Below are 17,553 nucleotides of genomic sequence, written 5' to 3'. Positions count from 1 at the left end.
ATAAAAATCCAACGCTGCCGCCTTCGAATTTCAACCATCCCACGACTTTCAACGCCATGAGGAGTTTCCTTAGCCTATAAACAAAGGCCAAGCTACAGCTGTTTTAACAAAGCAAAGTCCGTCTTCGACCAAAACAAAAGAGGGTCAACAATACAATTTCCATTTGAGTTCCATTATTTCTGTTGTACTGTCAATTCAAGGATTAACAAAAAAAACGTGGGAGAATTGATTGCACCGTTTTCTTTCTTTCGTATCATCAACATCGTACGAATATCGTAAGGCTGTTCTTGTCTGAATTTTTGTATTTTACTGCTTTGTATTTTTAAAGGGTCACTTTGCGTTTTTTTTTTTTAGGGGGTTTAGGTTTTTCTTTTAATCATAAAAAAGAGATTCGAATTCTCTAAACAAAAAATTATGTATTAATCAACAAACTAAATATTTAATTTTTTTTTAAATTTAAGATTTTAAATACGAAAAATTACGTTTTGGCTAATAAATTTTGAATATTTAAAATGATTCCATCCAATCACTTAATTAATTTAAACATTTTATATTGAATCTGTAATATAATGAATATTATAAACAAGTATACACCTTTTTCATTTTTGTTCGTAATGAATAGATTTATAATAGGGTAGTCTAATTAGTATATGCATTGATAAGATTACTCATTGTACACAATTTAGTACAGTGTTAATGAATGGTCTGGAATTACGTTTTGCTTTGTTTTTGACTTGCACATGCTTTCTCACAAGAGGCAGCATGAATAGGATAGTTGTTAGTAGTAATAATTATGACCACATGCACGATATAAGGTTGCTCAAGAATGACATGTAATTTGACATCACAATGAAAATGCACGATCACCACATTTTGTAATTTGATCATGAATAAATTCAGCTTCGCTTGCTTGTCTATTAGTGTTTTGGATAATTATTAGAAATTACACTGCTCCCTAATGAAACAGAGATTGCCCAAGAAGCATGTATTCCCTGATGAGAATGGGATTCCACCAGACTGCCTTTTTGCAGTGAGCCTAAAACTGCTCATCGGGAAGAATTAAAGCATTCTGTTGAAGAGGATTTTAGGGGTATTAAAAATGCTCACATACACAGTTTCATACAGACAGAAATCACCAGAATGTTGATTTCCCACTTAATCACAAACACAATCTTTGTATGTTTAGCAAACAACAAAACTAATATCTGCTAAGAATACTTGGAGATATAGACATACAGTTCTTACCAAGTTAAAAGTTGAAACTCCAAAAAAAAAAAAAAGTCGTTAACAGTTGAAACCTTGAGGTCATAATAATATTATTCTCAATCCGTTTTCCATTTTCTTTTATATATTTGGGCTAAGGGGGAGGGGGAGTAAGTGAGAGAAGCTCCTCTAATCATACCTTGACGTAGGAGGCATGTATGACAGGCATTAGTTGCGGTGCAGCAGAACTTGAATCAATAAAGAATAAACAGTTTTAACTCATGAGATACTAGTCAATTCCATACGAACATTTTACTTATGTCAAAACAATTGAAAAATATTTCCTAACTAAACAGAATCTAGGGGCAACAAACCCATAGTCTATTAGTTTTCACAGGAATTTATGAAGGAAGATGGGGAGAAGAGAGCTGACAAATTTCTATGCATTTAGAATTTCAACTGCTAGAATTGGGTGTATTAGGTGCCAACAAACCGCATTGGATTAAGCTGCTACTGACTAACAAACTACACACTATTAATAAATAAAAAAAGTTCATTCTATGCATGAAATATTAAACGACTATTAAAGTAAATACCAGAGGTTTATTCCGATAGTAAGCTTTGTGCACAAATTGCTATTTTAACACTTACTTTCTAATCAGTTTGGGACTAGTAAGAAGCTGCAAGATTTCCGAAGGTGCATCCAATGCGGTGAAGAACCTAAAAGGTTACAAATCTTCTGGAACTTCTACCAACTTCTTCTAGTGTACGTCGCAGGCAAGCCAAGTAAGTACCTCAGATACCAGTGGCTTTTTGCACCCAGAAATTTCACTCTCTCTGTTCACTATATTGCAGCTGGCAAGTGCTAAAAGTCATCATCTATTTCATCTGGTATAATTAACTTTTCAATGGCAGCCTGCCCATGGATAACAATTAGACAGCTTGTTAGAAACAGAACACCACTTATCTTTAGTTGTGATAGTAATATCATGCTAATTGATATCAGTACGTGTTCTTTGAGTGCAGTATACTGTCCTAGAAGGGACCACATGATATGATTGATTCTTTAGAAATGTTTTTCAAAATGTTATTACTATAAGAAAGTTGCTCCTTATTAAAACGACTCTGTGTTTCTTTTCCAAATTCAAGTTTATGAAAACCCAATTTCAGCCATAGACATCAACTGCTGTGCAAGGCACAAATCAGACAACCACGTATAGGATCATAACAAATGCAAAAAAGCCCTTGAAGTCTCATCTTTCCAAGAAAAGACCATCGTAGTTGACCAAAAGGATTCAACAAAGGAGCAAGTGACATGATTACTCCTCGTGCACCTTTTAGGAAGAATGATATGCCCACACCTTAATGGAATTAGAAAAGCAATCATACTTCATTCGTCCATAACAGCATAAACTTTATATATATAGAAAAAAATCACTAAAAGGAACCAAAAGGGTAGCAACCCATTAACAAAGCTATGGGTTACACAAAGCATTAAGAAACTATACTTCAAAACTACTTAAGGACTTGATAGGATTTTTGCTCATTTGGCCAAAAGTTGATCTGATGAGCTCAAGAAATAAAAAGTTGGAGCTATGAAACTAAAGAGATTAGAAGAATAATCATTTTAGACAACTAGGTACCTCTTTCATAACATGTACAATATTTTATTTCCGGTGACTAGAAACCTTCTGCAATATGATTGGACAAAAAACAGAAGACGAATAGAAACCTAGCATATGATGTGCTGTGGCTATTAAATATATACATTCTTTAAACAGTAATAGCTTGATTAATTTTGGAAAAATGGTTGGTATAATTTGCATTGCTATGCACAATGTAGATGAAAAAGGGAAAGCGATCATTAGAGTTATCTCCAGAAAAACCGTTTCTGCAAATTAATGTGGTAGTCTCATCTTAAAGAGGAAATGAAAGCCTGTACTATAGAACAAGCCACATGAACGTCTAAGAAAGCAAAGGGTGATGACTATTACCTCTATTTTAGCAACATCCAACGTACACGGTTTTAAGTCCAAAGCAATTCCAAAATGAAGCATTGCCTTGTCATGCTTTTTATGTTGTTTATAAATTTCACCTATCAATGCATAGATGCTACTTTCACGAGGATTGCACTCTTTGAGTTCCTCCAAAATTTCCAAAGCTTCATTCAATTTTCCAAGTGTCACCAGCATTTTTGCTTTGTTGTACTTTGGAAGTGGATTTTTATTGTCAGTGACAATAGCTTTTTCCATCATCTCCAAAGCTTCTTCACTCCTCTGCAAAACAATTAAAAAACAGTTGTCAATTGGACAAACAATAATGAAACAAGACTTTAGTAGTCACATATTTTTTCCTGTTTTGGCATTACATTGCAGCCCATTGACAACAAAGTAAAATATGTGAGTGCAACATTTCAAAGCACAAAATGCACAATTTAGTAGTAAAATAGCCTCTCGCTGTAATCTTATTCCAAAGCTGTCCTTGCTACATTGACTCAAGTCTGGCAATTATATCTGGTTTCTTACTATAAAATGTATAAAGTGGATGAACTCAAAACTCTTGTTAGAGAAGATGCTAAAAAGTTTAACCACAGCCAATTACACAAAAGAGAACACATATGACCACAGCAGCATGATAAACAAAGACGGGCAGCCTGTGTAATCGACATATGTTTAAACATATCAAACATCTGTAAGATGCATATGCTGAGTATTGCATAACAGTTCATCATACAAAAACAGGTTAGGGCCAAGGAGTCAGGGTAGAAACAAAATCATATTTAGGTGTAGAAATGATAACATATAATTGGCCAAACCTTTAATGATTCTAAAGTGGTTCCCAAATAGTACATGATAACTGATGAATAAGGATTTATCTGATAAGCTTGGCGAAAATGATGCTCAGCAAATTCAAATTTCTCTTGGCGAAGATATATCATCCCAAGACCATACCAGGACTTATAATGTCTTGCATCTACACGGAGAGCTCTCTGGTAGCACTCCACTCCATCTCTATAGTCCTCCATAATAACATGCCTGCAAAAAGATCACTTGAGATGGAATCCCCTTTTTCTTTTCATCAAAGTCATTAATTAATGGAGAAGTCTCAGGTTCCAAATCATACTCATGACCAGAAAGAGTGTGAGCATATGCAAATCTAGAATTCAGCTGCACAGCTCGCTGAAAACTTTTGAGTGCAGTTTCATGATCCTTCTGCAGACTGTAGCAGTTTCCAATAGCACACCTGCAATAGGCATTCCATAACAAAAACCAGCATAAATGACAAAAACTTTGATACAGCATAATTTAAGAATGTATGCAATCCGCTCCCAATATACATTTCTGTAATATAATGGGTAAAGTTTTTGCCTTTGCTATTGTTGCAAGTAGAAACGCCCCTTCTCATCTCCCCCACCCCCCAAAAAGATATTTATTTCAAAAAAAAAAAGATTGCTGAGGAAGAAATACTCAGTGAAACACCCTCCTCATTTTAACCCTTGTAAATAAACAAAGCATGGTACACAGCACAGATTCCCTGCCCAAAAGGGAAGCAAAACTATACCATAACAAGGATTCCAAAAAACAATAAACAAAAAATAGTTAACCGATTACAAACTTGCAACTGTCAGAATGAGTCGTTAGAAATATGTGTGCAGTTTTTGTTCATTTTTCAGGAAAGATTAGTGCAAATAGCTATTATATGCGGATGGCACTACAAGCCAAACCTAAATGCATTGGGAGTAAATTATGAACAAAAACAGCAGAAAAGTGCTTAGTTGAAACACGCATGGAGTTCAATAACATGTTTTAACTGTTTTAGAGCCTCATACTATACAGGACTACCCAAGTTACCAGGATTGTGGAGCAAAACGGTCAACTGATATCAACTCCTGAGCTAGGTATTTCAATTTCATATCTTCCTTCAAATGCTGTAACAAAAAGAAAAAAACAAAAAATGCAAAAAGTGATAAATATAAAGCAAAATAACAGCATCATATCATCTAATTTTTCTGCTCCATGAACAGAGATCATAACACCATGCTTGGAAGGAAGGAAAATTTTCTGATCCAATGGCCAGACTTAACAACAACCTCCTTTCCATTGAAATCATGGTGCCTTTGCCCTGTAGAAAACATGGATAGTTTCTGCAAAGAAATAGCTAAAAGTCCAATATTTGGTATGAAATCAAGTTGAAACGAAGTGGAGGGAAGTGGTTTTGTTGTCAAAAGATTTCCTATCAAATCAAAGGTAAACTGAAGGTTTCACATGTCGCATCCCATAAAATTGTCTCCCCTCTCCAAAATTTGGTCATTGGAACTTTCTCCCTCTTTAAGCTTTCAAATAAAGTCCTTGATTCAGAAAATTTTGCAGATTTGCTATTCCCTCATGGTAAGAAAATATCAGATACTAAAAGCTTAGTTTCCGACAAATCAACTTGAAAATACCTAAAATTGTACCAAATATACATTCTGGGATCTCTAGGAAATTGTGTGGCAAAACTGTGGTCAACAGGACCACAAATAACCAGCTTTTATCTTGTGCTTATGCATTCAATACTTTCCAACGCTTTGCCATATTATGGCAGTTTATAGAACAACTTAAGTCACACTATAATGATGAAGAATAATAGCAGAGCAACATCAACTTGAGTTGCCATCACTAGTAAAGATATCAAGCATTAAATCCTGTAGAGGGAATAATGGTCTACTAATGAAAAAAATCTTAACCAAGCGACAAGAAAATTGCCAGAATTAAAGATTACACAAAACTTGACTCAGCACTTCGAAAACAAAAACTTAGCAAAAGCAGAATGGAATATTATGTATGCAACATGGAGCAGTTTCTTATTAGAGTAGGAGGCAAGAACTACAGGACTTCAAATTGCACATAAATTGAATAAATGAGAACATGAATATATACATTGAAGTGGCTATCAATGAACTACCTATCCCGAATCTATGACAAGGGCAAAGATAACTCACATAAAGAACTGTGGAGTATACATCCATCCCTTCCGGATGGTAAGGAGATATTTGGCGTGCAAGACTAAAGGCATAATCAGCATTTAAGTAATCTACAAGCTCAAAATATGCTTTCCCAACCTGCAATAACAGATACTTCATTCTCTCAAAAACTTTAAACTCTGAAAGGGGTGAACAAAAAATTATTGCTTAAATCTATGACTTTTCTTTCTAAATCTTCTGAAACTTACATAATTAACAAAAGGCAGGGCCACTTATGAGCAATTGCTTCCTCAAGCAGTTTTAATATACCATTTGAAATGAGATAATCCCAATTCTAAGTGAAAAGGATGGTAGCATACAGCTAAAAAACAGCATTTTTCTGTTTTCTCGATTCTCACTCTGTAGGAACTAAACTCCCTACTGATGAGAACATAGGATTGGTAAATAATTCACTGTTCTAGATGCAGAAGAGGTTTTAAAATTTCAAGCTTTCTAAGCTGATTGGTAGAGAAGAATTAAATTAATTACTTTCTTTCAAAAGCCAGCAGAAAGACACATTACAGATTCAGAAAACAGACAGCTCAGGGTACAACTCAATCACCTGGGAAAGAACCCAACCTGTATTGTACTGCTTTAATGAGAGTTTTTGATAGACATTTAAAGCTTCCTGGAACATCATAAAAAAAGTATTCAGTTCAGAAAAATACGCACTCCAGCTCACTATTTTGGATAATAGAAGAACCTTTTTCAATTGACAGAAGCAATACCTGACATCTATACCCACACAAATGCCTGTATCCCTCCCCAAGAATTCTCAGGAGGCTCATTGTATCTAAGACACCAGATTTGATTGTTGAACCATTTGAGATAGAGCTGCTCAGTTCTGTATTTACTATCTCATGTTGAACAGATTTAACATCATTTGATGAAGACAAACTTGAAGGTGCTCTGAACTCTGATACAGCATCATCATAAGTTTCTGGCAATTTCCCTATTAATGAAATCAAAGTGCTTGACTTCAAAATGCTGTAAAATGTGTTTATATAAACAAGTTGGAAACAGGAATATTGTGTGTGACATATGCAGCATCAGATTCAATTATGCCACAGGGAGGGAACTGAGAAGAACCGGGCCAATTAACCAGAAGCAGAAGAAGAATAAAACATTAAATGGATTTCAAACTCATCTAGGACTGACAAGTTGTTAAGTGAAAGAACATTTAAACATGATAATGCTCTTAATAAACATGTAAAAACATATAACTTCCCTATCAAGGGCTATATCACCTAATAATTACAGTGCATGTTCTTCTTTACAATGTTGATGGAAGCTCCTCCAACCTGCTTGCTATTTGCAGTTCCTTCACTTCAGACAAACTTGAAAGAGAATAAGAAAATTGAAGAAAGACCAATTACAATCAAAATAATACTCTTAGGTAGTTATACCACATCATTAAACTGGCAGACTTGTGGTTCTTTTCATAACTCGAGCTACCTTTGCATACTAAAGGTGCTTTCTTTCTAATTCAGCTCCTCATCCACTTTGGAATTTCCATTTGTCAATGCTTTTTCCCCCTTTAACAAGCAATGCCATTTTCTAATCCTTGAGAATTAATGTAAACATACTTGAGTTTTTCCATGAAATAGATGTTTCTTTGTCATGGAAAGTTGATAAAAAAAGAAGAAATTTCTCAAAAAACTAAATTTGACTCAATGCCTTGTCTTGACCAACCATAGCTTATAGCAATAAGATACATCCACATATCATATCTGATTTAAGAACTCTTTGATTTGGGGCCTAAAGGATGATATTGTTAGTAAAACAGAGCTTTCTCTGAAATGATGTGGAGCCTAACGTATAATTCTTCTATCTTGCATCTTTTGCCTTTTTCCATCCCAAGAAGTAAGATCAAAACTTTTTTGTTATTTATTTCCAGCCAGTTAAAAAAAATGATGTCAAACAATTTAAATAGATTCATAATGCATGCAAATAACTCATAAGCTAAAGAAAAACCAATATCAGATGGGATCTTCATCTCTAATCAACCATGATTTGATTCTTGAAGTTCGATGAGAATAAATCAAATATTTGTTAGAGAGGCACTGAAAGTAAACAGAAAAAGGATATACAGATTATATTATACCTTCCTCAAGATTCTGAGTTTGGCCTCTACAAACTGTTGAATAGTATGTCCTAGAGTTTGATTTAGTTAAAGCTAGCAAATTGTTAGCATCATTTTCTGAACCTTGTGACCTGTTGAAGCATCTGCGAGCAGCAGCTAATCTTGCACTTCGACGACAGCCTGAATCTAAAAATAAACTGCCACGAATCTTCAGAATGATAACAGAAGAGGCAGAACATTTTAGAAAAAAAAATGAGTGAAAAAGAAGTATGATGTATTTTGACAATGCTTCATAATACTACAAAAAAAAAAACATCAACAGTGGGAGGATATCCCAAGCAAGCAACAGAAACATGATTGTGAAAGAAATAAGAAAAAGATTAAACTGCTGGACAAAAAAAAAAACAGCAAAAGGTCAACACCAGAGTACGACTCTACATCTATACAGCTTAAAGTAGAATCTAAATGTCAAAACCAAGCAAAATGCTCGCAAAATTAGAAAGATGATTGAAGATTCCATTCTTGCTTGTGCAGTATGACAATGAGAAGTACAATTAATGGGTCTAATCGAAGCCTGATTGAAGCTGCAAAAGACAAACACTCCCAACCATGCATCCTGCAGTCACTTACCCCTCCTGCCAACCCAATCAAAAATATAAACAGAATAAAAAAAATACTATAAGAGTCCAACAAATACAGGCAAAAGAAGCTCAATATTTTGGGTCCATGAATGGGATATATATTCCCAAAAAAAAAAAAAAGAATTGGCATCTGGAAAACAATCAGATGAAAAGGAGAATACGGTTAAGCAAATCTAGCAAGCTTCTCAGTTACAACGGATTCATGGAATGTTCAAAAGTAACATGTGGCCACCTGTAGGGATATACTGTCCTTTTATCAAATCTGGCGAAACAGCCTGCAGGCCAGTAGCTAGCTCATTTTCAGAATATACTTCTCTCTCATTGCCTACCTAATTCAACAAGTTGAAAGTAAATTCCCTACCAAACCTGTTCATACTAAACATACGTTGTCTTCTTAGATCTTTATTTCATCAAATATCTGAACGTATTTTGAAGTATTATAAAGGTTGGCCACTACTAGACAACAAGGTATTGATGTTTAAAGGGCAATCCTCTACCTGTGGCAGAAGGGGAAGGTGACTCTTTGATGTTAAGGGCAATACTAGGCATCTAGTTTTTATTCTTCATGAGCTTTTTAGGGATTTCTCCATCAACCAAAGGCATGTAGTAATAAAGTTTATCAGATTACTTTGTAACATTATACTTCAAATATTACCAACACAACTTGCATTACAAGCAATGTTCTTGATGCAACATAGAAGGAGTGAGGTGACCCCTCTTGAAAAATGAAACAAATGTAAATTTATAGCAAAGTATGTATATCTGTGTGTTTGGCAAACGAAAATACGACAATTACTATTAAACGTAAAGAGGGTAACAGCAACAACATTAATGTGTAAATACCACCTGTGCTGATTCATTTACATGAACTGATTTTCTTCGAGGTTGCGTACTAGATCTTAGAAAGCCTTCACTTTGAGGACGTTGTATGTTTCTAATTAGAGGTGCTGGAGCCATATCTGATAGCTTAAGAGTATAAAATAAAGAACTTAGAAACACAAACCAGCAGGATAACATTAGAATAAAACTTCATTCAGAAGTGACGGAACAGCAATCATGAAGCAATAACATAAAAGTAGGGATTGGTGAAGAAGCATTTTTGATCTTTGAATGGTGATATGTAATGGCACACAAATAAACAAAAATAAACAATTCTGCTTCTAATAAGAAACATAATGTTTAAAATATATGGAAATTTTAAAGCAGTGTAAGTCTAAGCAGCCTAATCGACCAGCTGCTGTTACTCATTCATTGGTTATCAATAACTATACTTGCTTCCAAGGTAATAAACGCATCACAGTTTCAGTAACTAAATCTTTTCATATTTGAATAAGCCAGAGCCTCACGCATCTGTAACTGATAAATGCTTTCTATGATCTAATTTCTCTACCCAAGATTGCTAATATCGTTTTAAAATGTTTTTCATTTTACTTACTATGTCTCAGTTGAAAATTATGGTTATGAGTACACTGAAAATAATCTGCATGCTTCAGAAACATTAACAATGATGCTGTAACGTACAATGACAACATCTAGAATTGCAGTTGAATAATTAATGCCTCAAAGCATGTGCCATAACTCTGGCAACTAAGGAATTCAATCTAAAAAGCAGTCCACAATCTGAATATTGCCATGTCATCTAAGTTGAACAGAGTAGACCATGATATAATTGCTTGCCCAAAATATACTCATCAGATAGAACAACACAAAAGGAGGCAGTAATTTAAACAAAGCAAATTTACATATGCATGTATACTCAGACATTAAAAAAGTTAGAGCTTGTACAGGGAGATGAAATAAGTTTTCACGCAAATTAAAATAGACTCTTCCTATCTAATTACGCAAAAATGACTTACTTGTGTGAGCAAGGGAGAAGGAGTATTAAGAACTGATATCTTGCAACAGCTGTTTGTTGTTTGCCCAGCAGGTCCTGTTAAAAGAGGTCGCCCATGATTATTATGACATATATCTTTGATGTTGTTCCCTTCCATTTGTTGTGAACGGCGCAGACTCAAATCTTCTAAGCCAAAGGTCTGGGAAGAATCCAAGCTTTGATCCACACCGGCTATTTGCAAACAACTAGATGCATTACGTAGATAATGCTCTTGAACATAACGAATAGCCGCATCACCAAAATAAATAGTAGCTTCCTCTGCCTCACCTGAAATAAATACATCTAAGCCTGGCAACAATTTGCTAACTGGTAATTGCGCATTTTCGTGCCTATGACTGAAAAAGGTAGTATAAAATCAATTGTAACACTATGCAGACTTTGTGCATTACATGCGATCATACCCAATCTTATAAAAGTTCAGCAGGAACTGTTCAGGTGACATTCAGGAAAAAGGAAGCAACAAGTACAAAAGAAAAACCAAGAAATGGAATACAATCTTGATCAGTCTGTTGCAAATCACTCCCCAATTTGAATTAGGTTTCTTTGGAGTAAAAATAATCAACAGTGTCTAACTTCTTACATTTTCAAAAATAAATCTCCACTGCACACAACAAAACCATTGAGCAATCTTTCTCAACTTTTATTTTATTACGTTTCCCAAGCTCTCTTACCAATACATTTATTTTTTCTTGTTTTTCCACAAACATCGTTGGCCCACTCATCTATAAACATAAATTGCATAAGTATTCACTTTATAAAGTTATAATATTCCAGAAACCCTATTGTTAGCCTTTTGCCTATGTACAAGAGTCTAGAAGACTCATGCAACATTGAATGTAATATAACAAAAATTTGAACCATTCAACAGGTCCAACCACACCAATTCTTTATTTATTCTCCCAACAAAACTTTTCAAAGGCATTTATTTTTTTCTATTCTTATAAGAGAAATTTTGCATACATTAAAAGAGAATAGAAAGAATGCCAGAGCTTAACATTATGTAATATTTGTCACTTAACCTCAATAAAAATCCCTTTATACTGACCTAGTATACACAGTTCCTCATATGCTGCCCAAAATAATGGATCAACTGACAAAGCCTTTCTAAAGTGTTCAACTGAACTTTTCATCCTATCGGTGTCCCTGTGGCAAAATACCAAAATAAAAATATGGGAGTGAAGGGAGAGAAAGACAAATGGAGTATATACCTATCCAGCACAAGTAACATCCAGCTAAAACACAAAGGAAACTATAACATAGTACTCCACGCCAATCCTGCACTAAAAACCCTGCCTCTTTCAAACAGCTTAGACTCAGCCTTTCTGGCTAATGTCCATAGTTACGTAAAGTAAAAATTGTCTACACTAAGCGTTGGTTATGGCTACACTTGGCAAGCACACAAACTTGCGGGGTATTTAGTATTAGTGGATTAGTCAGGAATGCTAGATCAATTAAAAGCCAAAAGCAGCTGGTTTAAGTAAATTAAAATTTTGGATCCATCAAATTATTTTTCAAAGTTTGCCAGACTAATTAGGTGGAAAAAGAGATGAACATCTGATTTTCCTTAGAAGAAATTACAAAAAAACCTTTGTGAGTTCAGGGTTACATTCCAACCAAAAATTGTATGAATAAAGCAAGTAACCTACTGAAGGATTCCACCACATTGAATCCTGGGCCCTAGCATAGCATTATAGAGCTTGGAAAAATGAAAAAAAACAGTCCAACAATGAAACCCGAGATGTTTTATGACATGAAACATTAAAAGCAAGTGGCAGAAACCTGTATATAATGCCAAGAAGATATTGCACAGCCGCACCATTTGAAACCTGCATAAATGTAGCAACAATGGTGAGCATGAAATTACGATGAACATCCAGGTAGGAAAGGCCCCGAACCAACTTTTTCATAATTATGACTATTCCACTACCAAAACGCGATCACATACCTCAGCACTAAGCTCTTCAATAGGCAGCAACGCAGCTTCGGCTTCACCAAAGAGATCCATCTCTAAGCAGGCGAGTGCAAACAAGTAGCGAGACTGAGCCGTTCGCGTACCTTCGATACATAGGACAAACAAACACAAACATCAATAAAAAAAAAAAACAGCATCATTCCCTAATGCGAAGAAAAAAGGGGAAAAAAAAACATTCAAAGTTGGAACGAATACGTTAAGAAAGTAATACCTTTTAGAATATGATATGCAGAATGAGCTTGATTGTTATTCAAGTAACATCTGGCCAATAGTTGTAAATTCACCTACATTAACAAAAATATTTCAAACTTTCAAGCCCTAGAAAATTCGATCACATAAATCAAGTAGGATAACTAACGAAATTAATTTGATTAATTAAATTAGAGACGATATTTAAACCTCGGAAGGAAACTCAGCGCAGAGGCGTTCGCAGAGAAAGATGGCGTTTCTTCGCATGTAATTGTTCAGGCTTTTCTCTACGTAATTCGCCAATAATGCCTCCATTTCTGCGAGAGCGAGAGCTAGGGAGAGAGAAACGTTGGGGAATTTTATCGTGTCTTGGCCTGGGTTTTTTGATCCTACCTGAGAAATGAGAACGGCTGCGCGGGGCGGGGAAGTTCTTTCTCATTTTTTATGATTTTTTTGAAAAAAAACACCGAGCACGTGTCAAAAAATTTCAAGCGTGTGAATTAGAGGTAAAAAGGTCAGCAAATCTTAGGTTGGATTGTTGGGGCTGATTTTCGGTCACAATTGGGCTTGGCCTAGTGTTAAACAGGAGGGATTTTAGCGCAGGCCTGGGATCAAAGCCCAGCTCCATCTTCTCATGGGCTTTTTGGGGTTTGCTCCTTGTTATGTGGTTCTCATACATGTTCTTTTACGTGATTTAAAAAAACAAGAATCCAAAGATAACTCTACGGGAATTTTTTTTTCATTTTTAGTACTTCGCTTCGAGTGTTAATTATTTTATTTTTAATAATATAAATTGATTTATCAAATTTTGATATTTCAATTTTTAAAACAAAAAAATTAGTCTAAATTATCAATTTTTGAGAAAAATATCTAAAATGAAAAAAAAAACAAAAAAAGAAAAAATATAATATTGAAAAGAAGAATAAGTTTTATTTAGTTTTCATTTTTATTTTTTCTTCTTTCTTTCATATCTATGTCTCTCTTTCACCAAATGATCTATAATCGAGATCAATATGCATGACAATTTTTTTTTCAAATTATTTTATATTATGATCTTTTGTTAGTAAATGTCTGGTGAGAAATTGAATGGAAAAAGAATACAAAATATGAAATATAAATTGATGATAAAGTGTTCATAGTCAAAAATGTCTACCATCTAATTAAAATAAAAAAAAATAAAAAGCATAATGTTCAAATAAGTTCTTAAATTTTTTAAGAAAATTTAAATAAATTATTATTTTTTTATTTTCTTCAATCAAACTCTCATACTTTTATTTTAAGTTAAATAAGTTCTTATAACTAATAATTAACTAATTTTTATTAGTCAAAATATCATTTATCATTTTATAAATTCATGGCACTGACATGACGTTAATGTGGAAGGTAAAAAATACTGCATGGTCATATTATTACACCAAATGAGCATGTCACAGTCATTATCAATTATAATATGTTACTATGCCAATTCAGAATCATGCAGTATAGAATGACAAATAATATTTTGATTAAGTAAATTACTAGTAATAAAGGTTTATTTGATTCAAAATAAAAGTATATATGATACCTTTACCAAAATAGTTTCGTTGCTTGCATTAGGTCATCTTTTTTTAATATTTTAAAAAAATAATTTTAAATTAAATATTATTAAAAATATTAATAATAATAGCAAAAAGAATTAAATTAAAAAATATTATAACTAATAGTAGTAATAGTAAAGCAAAGACAATTATCTTAAAGTATTCAGATTTTTAAAATATTTGTCCATTGCCTTGCTGTTGGAGTAAAATTTTTTCATTGAATAAATATTAATTTTTGAAAATATTTATTTTTTTTACAAAACTTAATATATTTATTTTTTTAATTATGATAATTCTAATAACAAAATTAAATTAAAATTAAGAAAAATAAATATATTGAAAGTAATTATTCATAACTTACATAATTTATATCATAAACTTATTTGTAAGTGTAATTCGTATATATTACATTGTATAACTTAGCATACACTACAACATTTTTTACCTTTAACTGTAACAAAAATTGCAGCCATAAGTGATAGAAAAGTTTAGTTGCATATTTTTAATGGAATTTGACTGCAAAATCAATATGCAATCATATATTATTTGGCTACAATCCTAAATCATATAACAACAATAAAGCACTATTAGAAGGCTTTGTACAACAATCAACGAAAAATGTCACCGATTTCAAAAAAATTTTATATATGCCTCCAGAATGAAGTTCAACAATTAGTGTACAAATGTAATTAAGTTGTTGATAGTCAAAGAATTCAAATCTCTACACTTTATGAACTCCATCCTCAAGAAATCTTCAATCATTTTAGTGGTGCCATGCTCCAATTCTTTATCAATTCCATCTATTTTTATAGAAGTCCACCTGAATATAGTGGGTTGGAGTCCGTAACATCAAATGACTAAAAAAATTACATAAATATACGAAAACAATGCAATTGCAAAAGGGAACGTAGATTGTAACAATGAACAATTGAACATTAGATTCCAATACCAAAAACACTTAGTAAAAGAGATACTAAGAAATATTAATATCCAAGACATGTCAGTAACTTTGCTACTCCTTTCTGATGTAAGACTTTGAGAGAAGAAAATGAGCCAAAAGATCCAAAATTTAAGTGCCTTATTATATGTGGAACTCAGAATTCTTATGTGGCTCCATATTATAACTAGAGTAATTGTAGACACCTAAAAAAAAAAGTGTAATAATAAATAAATAAAAAAATTTTCATAAAATAAACTAAAACATGAAAAAATATAAAAAATATATATATATATAAAAAAAGGGCTATCCCTTCCCCAACCACCACGCGTGATGGGGTTCTGGCCACCAACTCCCTGTTGCCAGAACCCCCTCGCCGGGTTGTCCAAATTTTTGGACAACCCAGCTCTTTAAAAACTACCTGCAAAATCCAAACAAGCAACAGACAACAAAAATAAAAAAAATCCTAGATCTACCAGCAAACAAAATACCCAGCCACAGAAACAAAAAAAAAACAAACACAAAGCAAAAAAGAAAAATGAGTTAGATTTGAAAAATGAGGGAGGAAGGAGTTTAGGGGGAGTGAAAAATCGTGATTTGGCTGGTACGGTAGGCAGCCGGAGACAGGAGAGAAGGGTAGTGGGTGGCCGGCAGAACAAAAAGGGAAATTTTTGGAGGTTTAGATCGACCGATTTGTGATAGAGAAAGGGGGATTCGGGATCTGGTTTCGTCGATCTTCGGCAGTAAGGAAAGTGTAGGAGAGGCGTCGGAGAAAGAAAAGGAGAAGAAAGGGAGTTGACCTGCGGCTGGAGCTAGAGAGAAGGTGGAGAGTGCCGCCGTTAGAGAGAGAAAGTGAGGGATGAAAATGAAGAGAGAAAGAGAGAAAAAGGGTTTAAATACCTAGGGGTCATGTTTCAAAACGGTCCCGTTTTAGAGTCAGAATTTTAAAAGGGGAGAGTGTCAAAACGGCGTCGTTTTGAGTGGCTTTGCAGGCACAAAACGGTGCGTTTTGAGTCCTACCTCGTGGGCTTCCAGAAGCAGGCCGGGCGTAGTAGATTTGGGCTTTTGCAGGCCATCGAATTGGGCCAATCGCAGCCCAACAAGGTATAACCCTTTTCTATTTTGCTTGGGTTTGTTTTAGTTAGTGTTGGGTCTAGCCCATTTTAATTAAAATGCATTTATTTTTTTTAGGAAAGAAATATATATATATATATATAATATGAATATTTATTTTTAATATTAAAAAATCAGAAAATAATAATGATAGTAAAGATAATAAATAATAATAATAATAATAAAAATAAAAAATAAATGAAATGATTATTTAAAAAAAAAATTTCACCTATGAGGGGCAAAGAGTTGTCTCTTTCAAGTGGGTCACTTAAGTGCGGAGTTCGAAACGGATTTTCACCGAAGCGTTGGGATAAATCCGGATTCTATACCCCTATACCCATTAATCCGAATAATGTTTGTTTCAAGAAAAAATATATATGATGAATAATAATAAATAATAATGATAAATATATGAATAAGTCAATAAATTACCCGAAATTATTAAGCATGTTATTATTACCAATCAACTAATTAATAAATACGGTCATATAGATTCCATCATTTTATACTGTCATTGCATGCCACTCTTATTTTGCAAATGGCGCGGGAATCCCGATGATGGGATTTCCCCGAGGAGCTTGTAGAGACGAGTTCTTCTGGGGATATCTCTAGGTGAAGAGAATTTCGAGACTTCACCAAAGCATTGGGATGGTCTTCGAATAATTTTTCAATAAAAGATTACCGACTCCATCATTTAAAATAAACAAGTCAAAACATCATTTTACGCTTGCATCATGTGCATACGTAAAACCAAATAAAAAACTCAGTCTGTCAATTTAATAAAAATTTAATTAATAAAGTAGGGATTAAATTAAGAAAAGGCTATATTAAGATAACTTAAGATTAAATGGTACCGTTTGTGAAACGGGCGCCACGGAGGTGCTAACCCTTCTCCGTGCGTAACCGCACTCCCGAACCCATCTCTAAAAATGTAGACCAGTT

General features: G+C 33.8%; 1 protein-coding gene across 1 annotated transcript; it reads right to left on the bottom strand.

Annotated features, from left to right (window-relative positions):
- LOC18596006 (cell division cycle protein 27 homolog B) lies at positions 1,515-13,376 on the bottom strand. Its single transcript, XM_018122686.1, has 16 exons — positions 13,195-13,376; positions 13,007-13,079; positions 12,769-12,878; positions 12,603-12,649; positions 11,869-11,966; positions 10,786-11,090; positions 9,776-9,895; positions 8,310-8,496; positions 6,934-7,157; positions 6,768-6,833; positions 6,185-6,304; positions 5,055-5,131; positions 4,327-4,446; positions 4,019-4,238; positions 3,198-3,479; positions 1,515-2,119 (listed from the first exon to the last, which is right to left on the bottom strand). The coding sequence occupies exons 1-16, from the start codon at positions 13,297-13,299 to the stop codon at positions 2,069-2,071; spliced, it is 2,205 nt and encodes a 734-aa protein (XP_017978175.1). The 5' UTR covers positions 13,300-13,376; the 3' UTR covers positions 1,515-2,068.

The sequence above is a fragment of the Theobroma cacao genome, chromosome 6 (genome assembly GCF_000208745.1).
Source record: "Theobroma cacao cultivar B97-61/B2 chromosome 6, Criollo_cocoa_genome_V2, whole genome shotgun sequence".
Classification (NCBI taxonomy): Eukaryota; Viridiplantae; Streptophyta; class Magnoliopsida; order Malvales; family Malvaceae; genus Theobroma; species Theobroma cacao.
The sequence above is the reverse complement of the archived record's forward strand: the minus strand, read 5'-3'. Positions and strand labels throughout refer to the sequence as shown.

Coding starts and splice junctions, on each gene's coding strand:
- LOC18596006 (XM_018122686.1), bottom strand. CDS start 13,299: ATGGAGGCATTATTGGCGAATTACGTAGAGAAAAGCCTGAACAATTAC. Junction 6,834..6,933: donor TGTGTGGGTATAGATGTCAG/GTATTGCTTCTG, acceptor ATGATGTTCCAG/GAAGCTTTAAATGTCTATCA. Junction 3,480..4,018: donor CCACTTTAGAATCATTAAAG/GTTTGGCCAATT, acceptor ATTGTTTTGCAG/AGGAGTGAAGAAGCTTTGGA.